A 15,455-nucleotide genomic window follows, 5' to 3' on the forward strand; every position below is an offset into this window, starting at 1 on the left:
GGAGGGACGCGCCCGCGGTCCCGGGACGGCTCCGCCTGTCCCCGCCCGTCCCGAAGATGTGCTCGGGCCGTGCAGCGGCGGGCTCCTGACGCCGGAGCGTTTGCGAGAGTAGCGCCGAAAATGCCGTCGAGGGGCGCTGGAAGGGGGCTGGGGCAGAGGGAACCCCCCGCGGCGGGTGCTATTGCCGCCTCGCTGGGTCTGTCGCTGCTCGCTCCAGAAAAAGCAGTCCGAGTCCTGTTCTCTGGAACGGCTCCTGGGCTCCTGGGTATCCGTCCAAAAATGTTGAGCAACGCCTCAGCCAGCCAAAAAGCCATTTCCTACTCGCTCCCAGGACTTTTCCAGGGGACTCCAGCCTGGCAGCGGCTGGCAGCTCCGTAGCTCCGCGCTCCAAAAATCCAAACGGTGGCCGCAAAGACTTCGAACCCTGGGGTTAGGGGCGATGGGCTCCGGCCGTCCAGCGGGGCGGCGGCGGTTCCGTTGCGAGCGCGGAATGGAAGCTGGAAGGGCTCCAGGTACCCGTCCTGCCCGAATTCAGCATCTTCCCTTCCGCTGAGACGTGTAAAAAAGACGGGGCGCGCGGGAACGGGGCGGCTGGAGCCGTGCGCGTCCCGTCGGGGGAATCGGGGGAACGGGCCGAGGGGTGAGGTGGGGAAAGGGAGATCCGAGGTGGTGAAAAACAAAGGGTGGGGGAAGGGAGCGGGTGAAGGAAGCGAGAGCAGAGGTGCGGATGCGAGAAGCGGGAGAACTCCAGGCGCGCCCCCGCCTCACTTCGAGACGCGTCCCCCTGACCCCCCGAGGCTCGCACGGCCGCTGCCCGCGGAGCCGCGGCGGCAGGAATGCGGCACGGTGGCCCCGCCGCGTGTCCCAATGTGTTTGTCATTAATGCTGCCCGCGCCGATCGCCCCGCCGCAGCCGCCGCCGCGCCCCGACGGCCCGCGGTCCCGGAGCCGGCAGCGCCCGCAGATCCGCGGAAAGCGCCCGGCTCAGCGTCGCTTGGACAAAGCGTCGGGGAAAAATGAAGCACCAACAAATAAATGCGTGGGGAGAAAAAAAAAGAGAGAAGAAAAAAAATATATGTATACCGGAGAAAGGAAAACAAAACAAAACAAGACAAAACAAAAGGTGAGAAAACTGCTCCTCACCTCCTACCTCTTCCTTTATAACGCGCAGATTCCGTCCTGCAGATTGTAAAATATCCAAAATATGTCCACGGCTTTTGTGACTCTCCCCGCTCAGGCGCGCTCCCTCCCGCTCGCCCTCCCTCCGGCTCCGACTGCAATGGTCTCACAACCCGCGTCCCGTAATTGATTCAATGTTATAGTCCATCCTTCCAAAACTAATCATTTGCTTTAAGTAAATAGCTGTCAGGAAATGAAGCCCCCTCCGGCCCCTTCACAATAAGAGCCGCCCCGGCTCGGCCCGCGCCCCCGGCCCCGCGGGCGGGGGCTCTTACGCAGGCAGGGGGACAGCCTCAGCCTCCAGCCTTCCCCGGCCTCGCAGGGGAGGGGGCGGCCGCCATATGGCAGAGGCGAGGGGGAGGGAGGGGGGAATCTGAGCGTTTTGCACTGCGGGGGGAAAAAAAAATCTATAAGAAAAAAAAAAAAATAGTTACATGTAAACTCCGAGTGCTCCCCATGTCATGAATGAGCCTTCCTCCTCGCACCCTCCGGGACGGCGGGGAGGGCCCGGTGGCCGCGGGCACAGTGTGAGGCTGCGGCCGGGCGGTTTGAGCTGGAAACGAATTGGCGGCTTCCTCGTGTCCTTTGTACACGGCAGAGCGAGGGTTCGGGACGGAGCGGGCGGACGGTGCGAGACACGGGAGCATGAGGCACTGACACACGGGGGGCGAGACGGAGCCCTCGTGGGTATGAGTGAGAGCCGCAACGAGAGGTAACCGCCGCCGGGTCGTCCCGAGCCCTGCTGTTCCGACGGGACCGGGACAGCTCTTCTCCTCTCCGTCTTTGGTTCGCTCCTCGCCAACAGAGCCCGTCCCGTCTGCGGCCGCTCGGGGCGAGCTTTGATCCCCGCCGGGTACCGCCGAACCGCTATCTGCGGGCGATAAGCGGGAGCCGCTCCTCCCGCGGGCACCGAGCGCGGCGATGCGGCGGCCGCGGGCAGAGGGCAGTGCTGCCCCGAGCACGGCGCTTCCCGGCCTCCCCGGGGACGGAGGGCATCGGAGCTGAGCCCGGGTCTTCGCCCGCCTCTTGCTCTCCGTCTGACATTTCTTTTTTCCCGTTTAACATAAAACAAAATTTGGTCCTCAATTTCCAGCAACAGGATGCTAGACGGATTTTCTCCGTCCTATCCTAAGGCTCAGCCTCCGAAGCGAAGATGCCCCGAATGTAGCGAGAACAAAACCGAAGCCGCCATCCCCGACGTGTGCGCGGGGCTGGGGCTGAGCACCCTGGTGCGGCTCAAGGGGTGCCGGCCTCGGGCATGCTCCGCTCCGGGGCTTCCCCGGCTTGGGGGAGCTCACGTCCCCACTATTGGTTCCACATGTTTCTGCAGGAAATCATCGGAGTCGGATCTGCGAGCGGCTTCTGCTCGGAATGCTAACAGGATACCGGAATGCTTGTGAATAAACAACGCTGCGATTGAATCAAAAGCATAGGGGGAAAATAAGGAGAAAAACACACCAGTACACCCGGAGATTCTCTGCCTGGGGGCGAACACACGCAGCAGCCCGACCCTGGAATTTGAGTTGGAAAAGTCCCATCTGTGGAGCCGAGGGCTTCGAGCACTGCGAGGATGCGGCCGTGGGCAGCGCCTGGGAGCCCCGCGGAGACCCCGCGGCCGTGCGGGTGGGGCGATCCCCGATAGAGCATCGACGGGATCGGATGCGATGCGAAGGGTGCTCTTGGTAAAGGAAAGAGCAAAAGGAAGGGGAGAAGGCGCCTTCTGGTTGCAATTACCTGCCTCATTTGAATAATACCTTTGTCGTGATCATTATCGAGCATTCGTTAACGGCTTCCATGTGGGATCTCACAAGAGCGAGAAAAAAGAAAAAAAAAAAAAAAGGAATTTGGGTCGGGCAAAGTGGTTCGCGGGGCCGGGCCGGCCCTTTCCCCCGACGGGGCTCCCCCACGTCCACCACCGCAGCGAAAAGGGCGAGGGCCCTGACCGCGAGAGAGACCCTCCACCGCTCGCCTCGGTCCCGTCCGTCTGGCGGCGGTGCCTACGGGTTGGTCCCGCGCAGGAGGGCTATGGCATTATTTAACACAAACCCCCGAGGAAGGCTCCCGAGCGCTGCCTCCCGCCCCGTGAGGCGCAGGGGGGTCCCGTCCAGGAGGCGCGGGGTTACCGAGAGGACAGGCTGGGGGCGGGGGGATTCTCAGCACGGCAGCCCCCTCTGCTTTCCCCTCCTCCCCCGACGTGCTGCCGCATCAGGCATCCCGGAGCGTGTGTTTATGTGGCAACAGATGGGAGCCGCACGTTCCGAACAGCACCGCGGCGCCCGCGCTGGGGCCGCTCCCTTCTGTCTGCGTCCCCGCCCCGCACCCAGGGGCTCGCTCCGGCCTTGCAGCGCCGATGAGCCCCGACGGAGCGGCCCGCTCCGGTCCCGCCCTAACAAAACATTCACCAAAGCGAGAACCCCAGTACTGTGTAGGGCAGCTCCAACCTGGCGCAGAGAGCCGTCAAACCTCCAGAGAGGGAGAAAGCCGAGCGGCCTCTCTTCGCTTGTCACTACCAATCTGTGCTCACATCTATCACGGAGAAAGGAAAACGCAGCCGCCAGGGCTGCCTGGGGCAAACGGGAGCAAGACGCAGGGATGCGCCGGCCCCACGGGGGCTGCTCAGTCCACGGGAGTTTATCGGGAGGTTATTTTTTCACTTTTTCCACAGCTCCCCCATTCTGTTTGTTCGAGCATCATCTGGATCTACATAGTGGAGATTCGGTATCTCCAGGCGGGCAGGAGCCGGAGAAAAGGAGCTGAAGGCAGCTACCCGGCCCCAACCTCCCCTCCCCACCTTTATTTTGATTCACTCCATGGTGTTTAAGGTAGCTCCCTGCGCCCACCGTGCTCCCACTAAGGCCGCTGCTGCCGCCGCGACGTCGAGTTGTTTTGTTTTCGGTGTTACATTTGGCTTTTGACATTAGAAGTTGCCAAAACAACCGGCAAGGCTTTATTCATTGTGGTGAAGAAAAAAAAAAAAAAAAAAAAAAAAAAAAGGAGGAAAAAAAAAAAAAGAAGAGAGAAAGAGAAAAGAAACAGGCTTTGTTTTTCCTTCTGCTCCCGCCCTGGCGTTCAGTCTGGGGCAGAATAAACAGGCTGCTCCGGTCCCAGCCCGGCTCAGGGTGAGGCAATGCGGCGGAGGGGTGCAGCAGGACGCTAGGGGGCACCGCAGCCCGCGAGAGGAGCGGCCCGACCCGGCCGGGAGAGCGGGCACGGGCCGCCCCCCGCCCCCCGCACTGGGGAGGGGGCAGCGCTGGGTGCGCGCCTGTGGCTCGCAGCTGGGGCTGATTATCTCATCTCTTAAATAGCACCCGCTTAGGCGAGTTTAGAGGGGTGGTGTTTGCTTGGTGAGTGCTTGGTTTTGCTGATCTTAGTTACAGGACTAGTGGGTTCGGAAAGCAGCGCGAGGGGTTCATCCCTGCGGGTTCGGCTCTGCGCAGCTCCCAGGCTATTGGGATGCGGCAAGCAAAGCTACAAGAGCGGTCTCTGCCCCACCTCAAATGAGATGTTTTCCCTCAGAAATCAAAGGACATCCTCTGCTCTTTCAGCCCAGGTTTGGTTTTGATCCATAGGTCCCCAGACCATTATTTTTGTCTTTGTTCTTTGGATCTATAGCAATTAAAGGTTTGCAGTAGGACACAGGTACAGCTGGGTCAGGCTGCTCTGTTTCTGGGTCTGGCTCCTATTGGTGTGGGCTTTATGCCTCCGGGGTCCTGTGCTCAGGGCCTTCAGGTGTGCCCAGAGGAGCTGCCTGCTGCAGGGCTGCCTGAGGCAACACTGCCCTTATGCTGGGCACAGCCAGCCTGGGTTTGGGCCCTTGAACGTGCCTGGACTGCCCATATCTACAACGTCTCTCTTGCATGGGCAAGGAAGGACTGAGGCAAATGAGCACTGCCAGGTACCCAGCTCTGGAGGGCACCATTCCATGGTAACTTTTCCTCTGGTACACATCTCTTTGGAACAATCTGCAGTAGCGTAACTGAAGCTAAAGCCACAGTTTCTGAGTAGCAAGAGACTTTCAGAAAGGATCTTTCTGTTCCCTGGACGTTTTCTGCTCTCGAGTACTATGGCAAACAAAGTACCGTGCTTCCTTTTATGTGATATGGAGAAATTCTGAGTATGGGTCTCACCCCTCCTATGGGTGAAGAGGAGGGAAAGCCCTCAGTGCCTCCTAAAAGCTTGCAAAACTGGGATTCCTAAGCTGCAAGTTTCACCCAGTGCTCTTCAAAAATAGTTCAGCCATTTGGGATTGGAATAATAAACATCTGTGCTGACACATGCGGCAAAAGTTCCAGACAGGGAAATGAATTGAGCTGCTCCTTTGCTGCAGCACTGAGTCTGTGCTGGAGGTGCGTCAGCAGGAGAGGCCATTCTTGCAATGCTGTGCTTTTCCTGCTCTCAGACATGACACGGAGGTTATTCTTATAACCCTGATCTGAGACAGAGGAAATCAAGAATTTGTATCTAGAGCAGTTCCAGGAGGTGGTCGGAGGCTTTCTTTAGGTAGGAGGGACCGACGCACTGAAAAGTAGAGGAAAATCCTTTCTCTCTTTACTGTCACTTCGATAAATGAGTAATGAGGCTTTTCCTTTTGTTTGAGGTCAACAGGTTTTAGTCTGTCCCTCATCTCATTCTCCAGGGAGTACTTGCTGCTCCAGTTACGTGTTTATTTGCCTGTCCATTGTTGAGAGTCCTTTAGGGCGCTTAGTTGTTTGCACTTCACTTGAGTGGGGCGGTTGCAGAGGGAGAAATGAGAAAGTGAGATGAGGAAAAGGCAGGCACAGCCCCGCTCCCCCCACCACGGATGGGAAGCGATGGCTCAGGGGGCACTCAAGAATGAGGCAGTGGGAGCATCTAGGTAAGCTTTGACCCTCAAACTGGTGGCTGTTCTGGTCACGTATCTCTGGTTTTAGTCTCAAATATCTTTTGGAAACAAACACAAAGTGTCTAATGGGGAAACTGGGATAGATTCTGCATTGTGTAAATCTGGTGTAACTCCAACTTCAAGGAAAATATTCCAGATTGAATCTGGTATAATTAAGATTAAAAACTGGCTCTGGAAGTCTTTTCTTTGGCAATAAAGTTAGAGAAGTACTGTGAAGAAAAATAATTCAAACCAGAACATTGTTTCAGTGCTCTTTCAAATAACATACGCTATAGGCTCTTTGAAGGCATTTGTTCTCCATGGCAGTAGTATTTTAAAACTTTCACTTTGGTTCCACAATCTGGGTTAACCCTTGAAAACCAAGTGTGACTAAAATGCCTTATGTACACAGACATCATTTTGCAGGACTTTCTCCAAATTATTTCAAAAAATCACTGGAAATGTTGAAATTGTTGCCGTACCAAGCCTCTCTCTGAGGATAAAGCCATGCATTTCACTATCCTACCCAAAGAAATTCAGGCATTGCAATGGCTCTAAATTTATACTTGCTTGTCAATGGGGTTTGTTTTTGTTTTTTTTTCATGGTGAAGACTTTATCTGAATGTTAAACTCCCTACTGAGGTGGAGCAACTTTCAGAAGGCAGTTGTTGAGTATTTCTGGGAAACAAACTCTGAATGAAGTCCCTAAGGGAATGCTGAAAAACTGAAGACCCATAAATTAGTGAGTATTTTTCTAGCTCTCATGAACCACATGGCAAGATGTCCTTTAGTGGTCATTGTGTCCACTGCCACCTCATTTTTAGACCTGTGTCCCCAGTCGAAATGACTTCACTATCATTTTATTGCAATTGCTGAGAGGGCGCTGCTGCTTTGTGTAGCTGGATGAGTGTCCCAGGTCTCCCGTTCAGCCCTAATGAAATTGCAAGGTTTGATGGTTCTTTTAGTGGTCCTGGATAATCACCAGAGATTAATAAGAACATTCTTCAAGTTGTGGAAGAAAAGAGTGGAAAATTGCATCAGCTGTGCCTGACTTGGGTTCTTTGTGGCATCTAAAGAACACAGTGTGGTGGTTTTTTAGCTTTTTAAGTCAGATGGAGAAGTATGGGGAGTTAAATCTTATTTATTTCAAAAGCACAGGAATATGGAGACTTGTGCACCCTGTTCTGGCCAGAGAAATTCTCTCTGAATCTATGAGCTGGGACACTGGGATGACATGGACTCTGTGGTGGTGACTGTGTTGAAAAATAGTGTTTTGTAGCTGAGAATTTGCTCTATCAAATAGTGTTATTGTGCTCCTTGTGTTTGTTGTAGTTTCCATTGAAATAAATAGAAGGCATTACTTTTTTGGAATGACCTACATAGTAAGGATACAAAAAATGTCTAAATCAGAGCAATGTTCTTTGCTGGCTCTCTTTGTCAGCCAAGGGCACTGCAGAAAAAGAGTTGGGTAGGAACAGGTCGCTTCATCCCTATTTTCTATTTTTACAGTCAGGGGGAATAGAAATGTGTTTTCCTCAGTGTCAAGAGAATTCAGAATTTCCATTTCTTCTCTTTTTGTGACAAAACATTTGTGGTGCCAAAGCAAATCCAAATAAATTCTTGAAATTCCTATCCATCACCAAACCCACGTTTCCTATTCTTAGCTAATTTTCTCTTCATTTTTGTTATATTTCTATTACAAAAACTGTTTTTTAAATCCATACCTCTACAAAACTTTGTTGGGAACATCTCATTAAGAAGGCAGGAGATCCAAATGAATCTAGGATGCCTGCGAGATTATTCTTTTCCAAAGCAGTAGGATTTAGTCAAGATGACAACAGGAAGGCTTTGAGGAAATGCTTTCCTCCAGAACATCAGCAGCTGTGCAGCCGGGGGCTGGTTGGATCAGTGCTGGAAAGCATGGCCAGGTCCTCTGCCATGAACGAGAAGTCAGCAGCATGTGGCCCTGCTCATAGGAGGTTAAAATATATGAGCGGTGAGACAGCTCGGGTGGACAGAAGCCATTGTAAATAGCTAAGGAGTTGAGTGCCTTTTTTTCTAGGAGACAAATGGCCTCACAGCCCACTTAGCACCTGCCGGTGCCCCTGCTGCCCTCTGCCCTGTGGGGCTGCTTGTTCCAGTGGCTTCTGAAGCTCTCCCAGCTGACATATGGAGAAGGCATTTGAAGCCTTTTTCATTGCTGCTTGTCCCAATACTGACTTAGGGAAGGAGGAGAGTTAGAAGCAGCCAGCTCTACGCTGCCTACAGACCTTCTGCCTCACTTTGCTTTAGGCCCCAAATCACAAACATTGGCTTAAACTCCATTAGCATCTGAATGGTGGTAGGGTTGCAAGGAGCCAGGAGGTGTAAGTGTAAGATTAAGTGTGTACATACACTTACTTGTGCCAGTAGCCCCTCAATTATTTGGAGTTGGAAAGGATTGGAATCACAGCTTAGAATGTTTAACTCTCATCTCAACAGCAGGGATTACTTGGCATTAAAGAAGTAACAATGCTGCCTTCAAAAATGTTGTTGGATCCTTTGAGGGGACTACTAGAGTCTGAGCAAAGCCCATTGCCATGGACAGGTTGCTTCACGTCCTCACACCACCTCAAGTGCCACTCTCTGCCCCGTGCTGCTCTGCCCAGCACAGGGATCCCCGGGTGCCTGTCTGGGAGGAGGCCGTGGGGCTGGCTGCTAGGGGGATATGCCTTTAGGAAGGGCAATAAGCTCCATCGGGCCACCAGGGAGAGTGGATTTCCCAGCTGGGATCACTCAAACATGTGAGCCTGCATGGAAAAACACCCTTACTCTAGCCTCTGGGAATGCAGCTCTGCCATGGTTTGTAAGAGTGTCCCGGAATATCTCTGTACTGACAAAGACAGCCAGACTCAGAGAGATGCCTTCAAAGCAGGATTAAAACCAACTGCTGGATTCCCACCCAGAAGCAAAAATAAAGCAGCAGAGGCTGAGTATGGCCCTGCAGGCTGCCTGGGCTTCACTTTGCCTCTGCCTGCAGCATCGCCAGGAGCTGTGGCAGCACAGAGGCACCACAAAACTAGGCCCAAATGGCCCACAGCAAGGTGTCCTCCATAGCAATGCCTTTCTAGAGCTTCGCAAAAGTTAAAGCACACCAAGAATGACTGCTTCAACCTTGATTTGGTTCTGAAAGCAGGTGGTGGAGCCAAAAGCATCCTGGCTTTGTAGATCTTTTTGGCAAGCAGTCAGCACTGGGATAGATCTGATGTCACCCTGATGTCAGAGCTTGAATGCAATACATGGGTATGTCCACATAATGAGCAACAGAAACTCTAAAATGGCCAAGAATGCTTTGTTTCCTTCTTACATCTTTTGCTGAAGTGGGACTGAGTGTTCTCTACATGAGGGGAGGGGGATGTGCTGGTGATGAAATGAAAAGCATCTCTCTCCCTTTTTGCTGTGCTTGTTGCTATTTAGAGCTTTGCCTGCTTCCAGAACTTGGCAGAGTACCCTCAGTGCTAAAAATCAGGTCAGCTCTGTTGGAGAGATCTGGTCTCAGTCTGGCCTCCTGACTTACATAGGTACCTGGAATCTGGTCAGGAACACAGTATGAGAGATGCCCCATGAGGGGGCACAGGCCGAACTTGCACTCACGCACTCTTTACAGCAGAGGTGATGGGTCTCAAGGCTGACTGTTATGTCTTGTCAGTCCTCAAACTTTTTGGACGGATGAAGAGTACTCTTGCTGACAATTAGAGCAGATAGTGATTATCAGTGTTAGGAGGATGAATTTGTCGAGAAAATTCAGGGTAGAAGGAAGAGCTAGTTGTGTTGAGAAAGCATAGCCAGAGGTTTATGTCCTCTCTCTGGGATTAAAGTTAATTGTGCACTCAGAAGTTTTCCAGAAGAGCTACAGAGGTGCAGGTTTAAACTACTTGCCATTTGTGGAAAATCTTTGGGCTGTCTTAGAGACTCTGTTCAAGATACTGGGTTAGGCTGAATGAATCACAGAATTGCAGGAGTTGGAAGGAACCTCAAGAGATCATCAAGTCCAATCCCCCACTAAAGCAGGTTCCCTACAATAGGCTGCACAGGTATGCATCCAGATGGGTCTTGGATATCTCCGTAGAAGAAGAGTCCACAACCTCTCTGGGCAACCTGTTCCAGTGCTCTGTCACCCTTACCAGAAGGAAGTTCCTTCACATGTTAGTATGGAACTTCCTATGTTCAAGTTTTAGGCCATTACTCCTTGTCCTGTTCCTGTACACCACTAAGGAGAGCCTCATCCATTTGCTTCCCATCTCCCTTTAGATATTTATAAACATTAATCAGACGAATGAAACAAGTCAGCTGGTGTTTGGTGCTAGCTGTATTGGGAAAGAAAACTGAAGGCTTTACAGTGCAGTGAATTTACTGATGTAAAGGAAGGGGAACTGTTGAAATCCTTAAAGTTACAGCACCACATTAGTGTGGAAAGAAGGGGATCAAGAAGATGGGGATGTTTTCCTTGAGGTCACAGTGATCAGCCACCATGTTTTTCACATTTGGAAAGCTGAAGTAGGGAAATGGAGAATCCATAAGGATGTTATGCATAACAAGCTGTTATCTACAAGGGTCTGCTAGATGCCTCTGAGAAAAATCCATGTCCGAAAAGTGGGGCTCAAAGAAAAGTTTCTTTTGTTTTCATTTCACTCATTTGGTCTATGTTAAGAATACTACCAACAAGGCTTTGCTTTGGAAACACACAAAAAACAGAGCCAACTTTCCACTTCCAGCATCTCCTATTCACAAGGAATGTGCAGAAAACCTTGATATGATGCAAATTAAAATGATTATGTCTTTGCCAGCCCTAAATTCCAAGAAGTGAAGCACACCATCCTCATCTGCCATTCCAGCAACATTTGCTTCTGCTCTAGCCTAAGTACCAGACTGTTTCCTTCATCTCCAGGAGCTGACCACCCGCTCAGATACCTTGGCCTCTCGCAGCAGAGTAGAGTGCTCTCCCCAGACATTTTGTGCATCCTCGTGTGCCATCCAAACCCCTGCCGATGGAGACATAAAGGTGATTCTGGGAGGAAAGTATCTGAATCCCACGGCATAGGCTGGTGGCACAACACCCGCATAGGGCCATCTCCCAGTGGGGACAGGAAATCCTATTGGAACTCATGCCAACGCTCTAGGTCACAATTCTACAGGGCAGTGGGCTTATAAAGAAGACTCAGAGCCTTGTGAAATCCTTCTATAGTGCTATCGGTTATTGCTTTTTTTCATTCCTCTTGATAGCATCTTCTGTAGCGCTACTTTCAAAGCACAGGCAGTGAGCATCCCACCCCTCTAGCATGCATCCTCCCGGAAACATGTAGAAGCTCTCTTGTCTGGAGCAGATGTCTCCTGTGTAGATCTGAGTGCCCTGTGACACAGTGAATGCCTTGCTATCAAATCCTGCTAGGTTTGCTTCTTGGTCCAGGGCACCTGTAGGGAAGATAATGTTAAGTGATGCCAAGTGAGCAACTCTATAACCCACTCTGCCTACAGAGACAGAGCAGCTCTATGCCTTATCCCTAGTGCTGGGCAGTGGTATGAAGCTCCCATGCCCTGACACAGACTGAACAACGCATTCAGCGCGATGATCCATTTTGATGTTTCCTCCTGCTCAACACATGAGGGTGTTGCAGAGGAGAGACTGGCCGGGCAGAATAACAGGGATGATGCTCTCCCAGCATGCAGCACCAGCGACATCTGATGCTCTTCAAAGAGGTTATAGGCTGCATCTGGTGGAGATGTTGTCACGTAGAGGAAGGATGTGAATTGAGGGACTTGTGCAGAAGCCAGACAGCTATTAAAGTGTAGAGATTCTGAGCCAGAGGAAAATAAGGTCAATTGAAACCTCACATTTATGGGATCCCTATGCCTGCTGTACGCTACCCGTGCTGCTTTACCCTCATGTCACCAAATTCTGTTGATAGTGATGTCCCAGAGTACAGGACTGTAGCGTAACAAGGAGTAAAGTCTGTGGGGTTCCTCTAAGTTTCTACTGATGTCAGATTTAAAAGAAAATCACCAAAAAAAGCTGTAATATACTAAATATTATACTAAATAATTTACTGAATATTTTCTGAAGTTGCTGAGATATTTATGTAGTGAACAACCAATACCAGTACTCAGAGGTAGGGTAGTAGCTTTTAATCTTGAAAAAACAATTACACACAATAGCGTATCTTGGCACATGAGAGTAAATTGAGGATTTTATAAGTGTTTTGTCTAGAACTGTGCCTAGTACATAAAAGCCTTTCTGCTTGGCCATACCACTTGTGACTGGGTTAATATCCATGTTCCCAAACACTCTACAAGGTGAGTAAAGAACTTCAGCACAGCACATGTGTGCATACATCACCTGGTGTTAGAGGTCCCCTTTCTGCACCGCTCTGGAAGGAGCTGAGGCAGTGAGTGCAGTTCGGTAGGAGGATCCCATCCAACATCCCTCTGTGGCTAAATGCTACAAAATCACTGCTCACATCGGGCCCCTTGGAGCTGCTCACAGAAATGGAAAAACTTCAACTAGCCAAAACAGATCACTCCTGGAAATTTTAAAAAGGCCTTAGTGGAACTTTTAAGTTTTTTCCAAGAAATCTCTTTTTTTTTTTTTTTTTTTGGTCAAAAATATGAAAACTCAAATCCTTAAAATAGAAAAACCTATTTTAAACACCCTCATCTTCTGCAATTCTTAATGAATTTCCTTTTCTCCATTTTTACCCAGGACATGCAGAAGAAAAAAAGAAAAAGGAAAAAAGAAAGGAGAATAGTAGAAGTTCCCTTTAAAGGTTGCCTGTCCCGCTAGCACTAGCTATGTGCTTGAGCTGTCCCTGTTTACTCCTTTATGCAATAATGCAGCCTGCTGGCTTGCCATCAAGCTGTTGCAACAGCTGCCTTTTGTCATGCTCCCTCTGCATTCTCTTGGGCTGAAGCATGTTCCCACTTGTTGGAGTAGGAACAGAGGGAAATTAGGTCCAGAGAAAGCGCCAAGTCTTCAAGCTGTTCTGGGGACACAGGTGGGCCACATACTGGATGCTACACTGAGACAGGTGTTCACATCTGTGACAGCAGGAGGTGGGTTTGGTCATTTTGAAAACAGAAAATGGTGAAATGCAGAAACAGATATAGAGAAACGCGAGCAGATCCTTTCTTGTTCCTCCCTCCTCTGTCACCTCCTCATCTGGTTAAAGCTGAGGTGTAGGACAAGGGCTCAACAAGTAGGGACTGTTATCCCAAGTGATCCAAAGGATATCAAAAGAGAGGAAACTCTGGAAAAAGAAAAATGAACAACAACAACAGCAACAAAGTATCTTAACTTCCTTACAGTACTGAAAGGTGTACAGCATGCTGCCTCAAGAAAATGAGATATGCAGTATTTCCAGTAAATCAGATTACAGTCACACAAGAAAAACTTAGAAGAATGTGACTATACCAGAAACTTAGGTTGATTTTTATTTTATTTGACAGCCACTTTGAACAGAAACCAGCATTTTGGAAAGATCTTTCATTTCCTTTGCTTGTATCAAAGGGATTTTGAGGTGCAGAGGTTAGTGAATGAAGGGTGTGGGTGTGGTGCTATAGATAAAAAAAAATTATATCATGGCATCAGATTTGCTTCATTACAAACTTTAATCACTATCAGCCTGTTATGATTCCTATCACAGAAAAACTTTAAAAAGAAAACCAAGTCCCAACAGCACAGTTTTGAAACATTATCTCTGGGATTTATTTTGAAATCTCTTTGAAATATTTTTGTCACACTATTTGCTTTTACTAGTTTGTTTTCCTAATCTGTGAGCTACATATTCTAATAAGGGTCATTTTAGCAAAGAAAAATCTGAGTAGCAACCTCAGAGAAAAAATGTATGTACCCAGTCTGTGCAGTGTACTATTCACTACCTGCCCCTCTGATGATGACATATTTTGGAGGAACGGGTATAATTTCCAGTTAGCGGTGTAACCTTAGACTTTGATTTCAAGATCGCTGCTGAATTAACATGACCTGCCAGATTCCCATGAACTAGAGATGTTGTGCAATTCTTCTGCACTGCCATCCCTTAGCACAGATCTTTTTCAGAACAGAAGGGCATTGCATCATTTCTGGGGCAATGTAGGTAACTTTGCAAGGCATCTCTTCTAGACAAAGACTATCATCATCCATTATTTCCTCCTCTAATCCAAGAAGTGTCAAAAGCCAATTGATTGGCTGCAGAATAAATGAATGAGAAAAAAAAAAAACAAAACATAGAGAACTGTGTGAGTCAGCTTCATTCAGAAGTCTGTTATTATACCACTTTTCTGTACATGATGTCCAAGCATACTTTTTTCAGCAACTGTCTTAATTTCTCTAGGTTTTCATTTAGATTTGTCCTGCATTTATTTGTTTGTTTCCAACAATTGCTTGTTTACCACTAATATTTTGTCATTTAGTTTTTATCACAGTAAGATACCAAGGCTGGGGCTCTATAGTGATGGATGCTTTGCACACACACACACACACACACACAGATGGATGGATTGTTGAATGGGTGGATTGCTGGATTGATTGATAGATGGTTGGATGGATAGATAGAGCCCGCAGATAGAGACCCAGAGCCTGCAGACACATGCTCCCCTTGCTTCTGTCTCAGCCCTCATTCCCAGAAGAATGTAGTGGAGTTCAGGTGTGGTTCAGTCACCATGCAGAAATGAAGCTGCTCTGGCCCTTGTTTTGGATAAGGGTTGAGTGCTACCGAACAGACACACTCTGGAGAAAGGATTACCGCTGACAGCAAAGCTGTTACCAGCAAGGTTGGAGAGGCTCAAATACAAAGTCAAAATGGGGAAATAAAGCTTTAGGGATGCCACTAAAGAGAAGCATAAATCACAGCAGGCAATAAATAAGGAAACTAATAGGAAGGTTAATTATAAATTTTATAAAGAAATGTACAAAATTTTTAATACGGTAAGAGATTCTTCACTTATATCAGAAAGAGGCTCTCACTGAAAGATCTGAGAGCCCACTGGATCATGAGGGACAGAAGGGAATACTCAAAATAAATAAATTGCTGAGGAACTAAATAGTTTCCCTTCATCCACGTCTATCATCAGAAATGTGAAAATATGCCTGCCCTGGACTTGCTTACTTCCTTTAAGAAATATGAGATCTTCTTGAAGATGAAAATGTCAGAAGAAATTAGAGTTTACAGGCAGTTAAGTTGCCAGTTCCAGATGTTGCCTAAAAGCTGTGACCAAACTCAATATTAGAAGAGCTGAGCAGCCAGCAACAACACACAGTCTAAAAGTCTCTCAAAGACTTGGGTGATAAAGTGTATTAACACTGATTGAAAGGCATGAGGACTGGGGCAGCAGCAAAAAGAGGAACTTAATGACAGGAGTTAGAGAAATTAGATAAAATCCATGAT

The 15,455-nt window shown here is 49.1% G+C and overlaps 2 protein-coding genes across 3 annotated transcripts in view; one reads left to right on the top strand and one right to left on the bottom strand.

Moving 5' to 3' along the window:
- The window catches only part of PDGFRA (platelet derived growth factor receptor alpha), a 34,027-nt gene extending 32,615 nt beyond the window's left edge, over positions 1 to 1,412 (bottom strand). Inside the window, exon 1 of one of the 2 annotated variants that reach the window (XM_085223145.1) lies at positions 1,150 to 1,412. The gene's annotated coding sequence lies outside the window, so the exon portion shown is untranslated. Of the gene's footprint in view, positions 1 to 1,142 lie in introns of both variants that reach the window. The other variant, XM_085223144.1, reaches the window with a different exon arrangement.
- On the top strand, positions 121 to 12,726 carry LOC146544489 (uncharacterized). The gene is made up of 3 exons (XM_085223424.1): positions 121 to 297; positions 379 to 1,122; positions 2,509 to 12,726. Exons 1-3 carry the CDS (start codon positions 121 to 123, stop codon positions 2,554 to 2,556), a joined length of 969 nt encoding a protein of 322 aa, XP_085079550.1. The 3' UTR covers positions 2,557 to 12,726.
- Positions 12,727 to 15,455: the final 2,729 nt, after the last annotated feature.

The sequence above is a fragment of the Meleagris gallopavo genome, chromosome 4 (genome assembly GCF_905368555.1).
Source record: "Meleagris gallopavo chromosome 4, MGAL_WU_HG_1.1, whole genome shotgun sequence".
NCBI lineage: Eukaryota > Metazoa > Chordata > Aves > Galliformes > Phasianidae > Meleagris > Meleagris gallopavo.

Coding starts and splice junctions, on each gene's coding strand:
- LOC146544489 (XM_085223424.1), top strand. CDS start 121: ATGCCGTCGAGGGGCGCTGGAAGGGGGCTGGGGCAGAGGGAACCCCCC. Junction 298..378: donor AAATGTTGAGCAACGCCTCA/GCCAGCCAAAAA, acceptor GCAGCTCCGTAG/CTCCGCGCTCCAAAAATCCA. Junction 1,123..2,508: donor AAAACAAGACAAAACAAAAG/GTGAGAAAACTG, acceptor ATGTTTCTGCAG/GAAATCATCGGAGTCGGATC.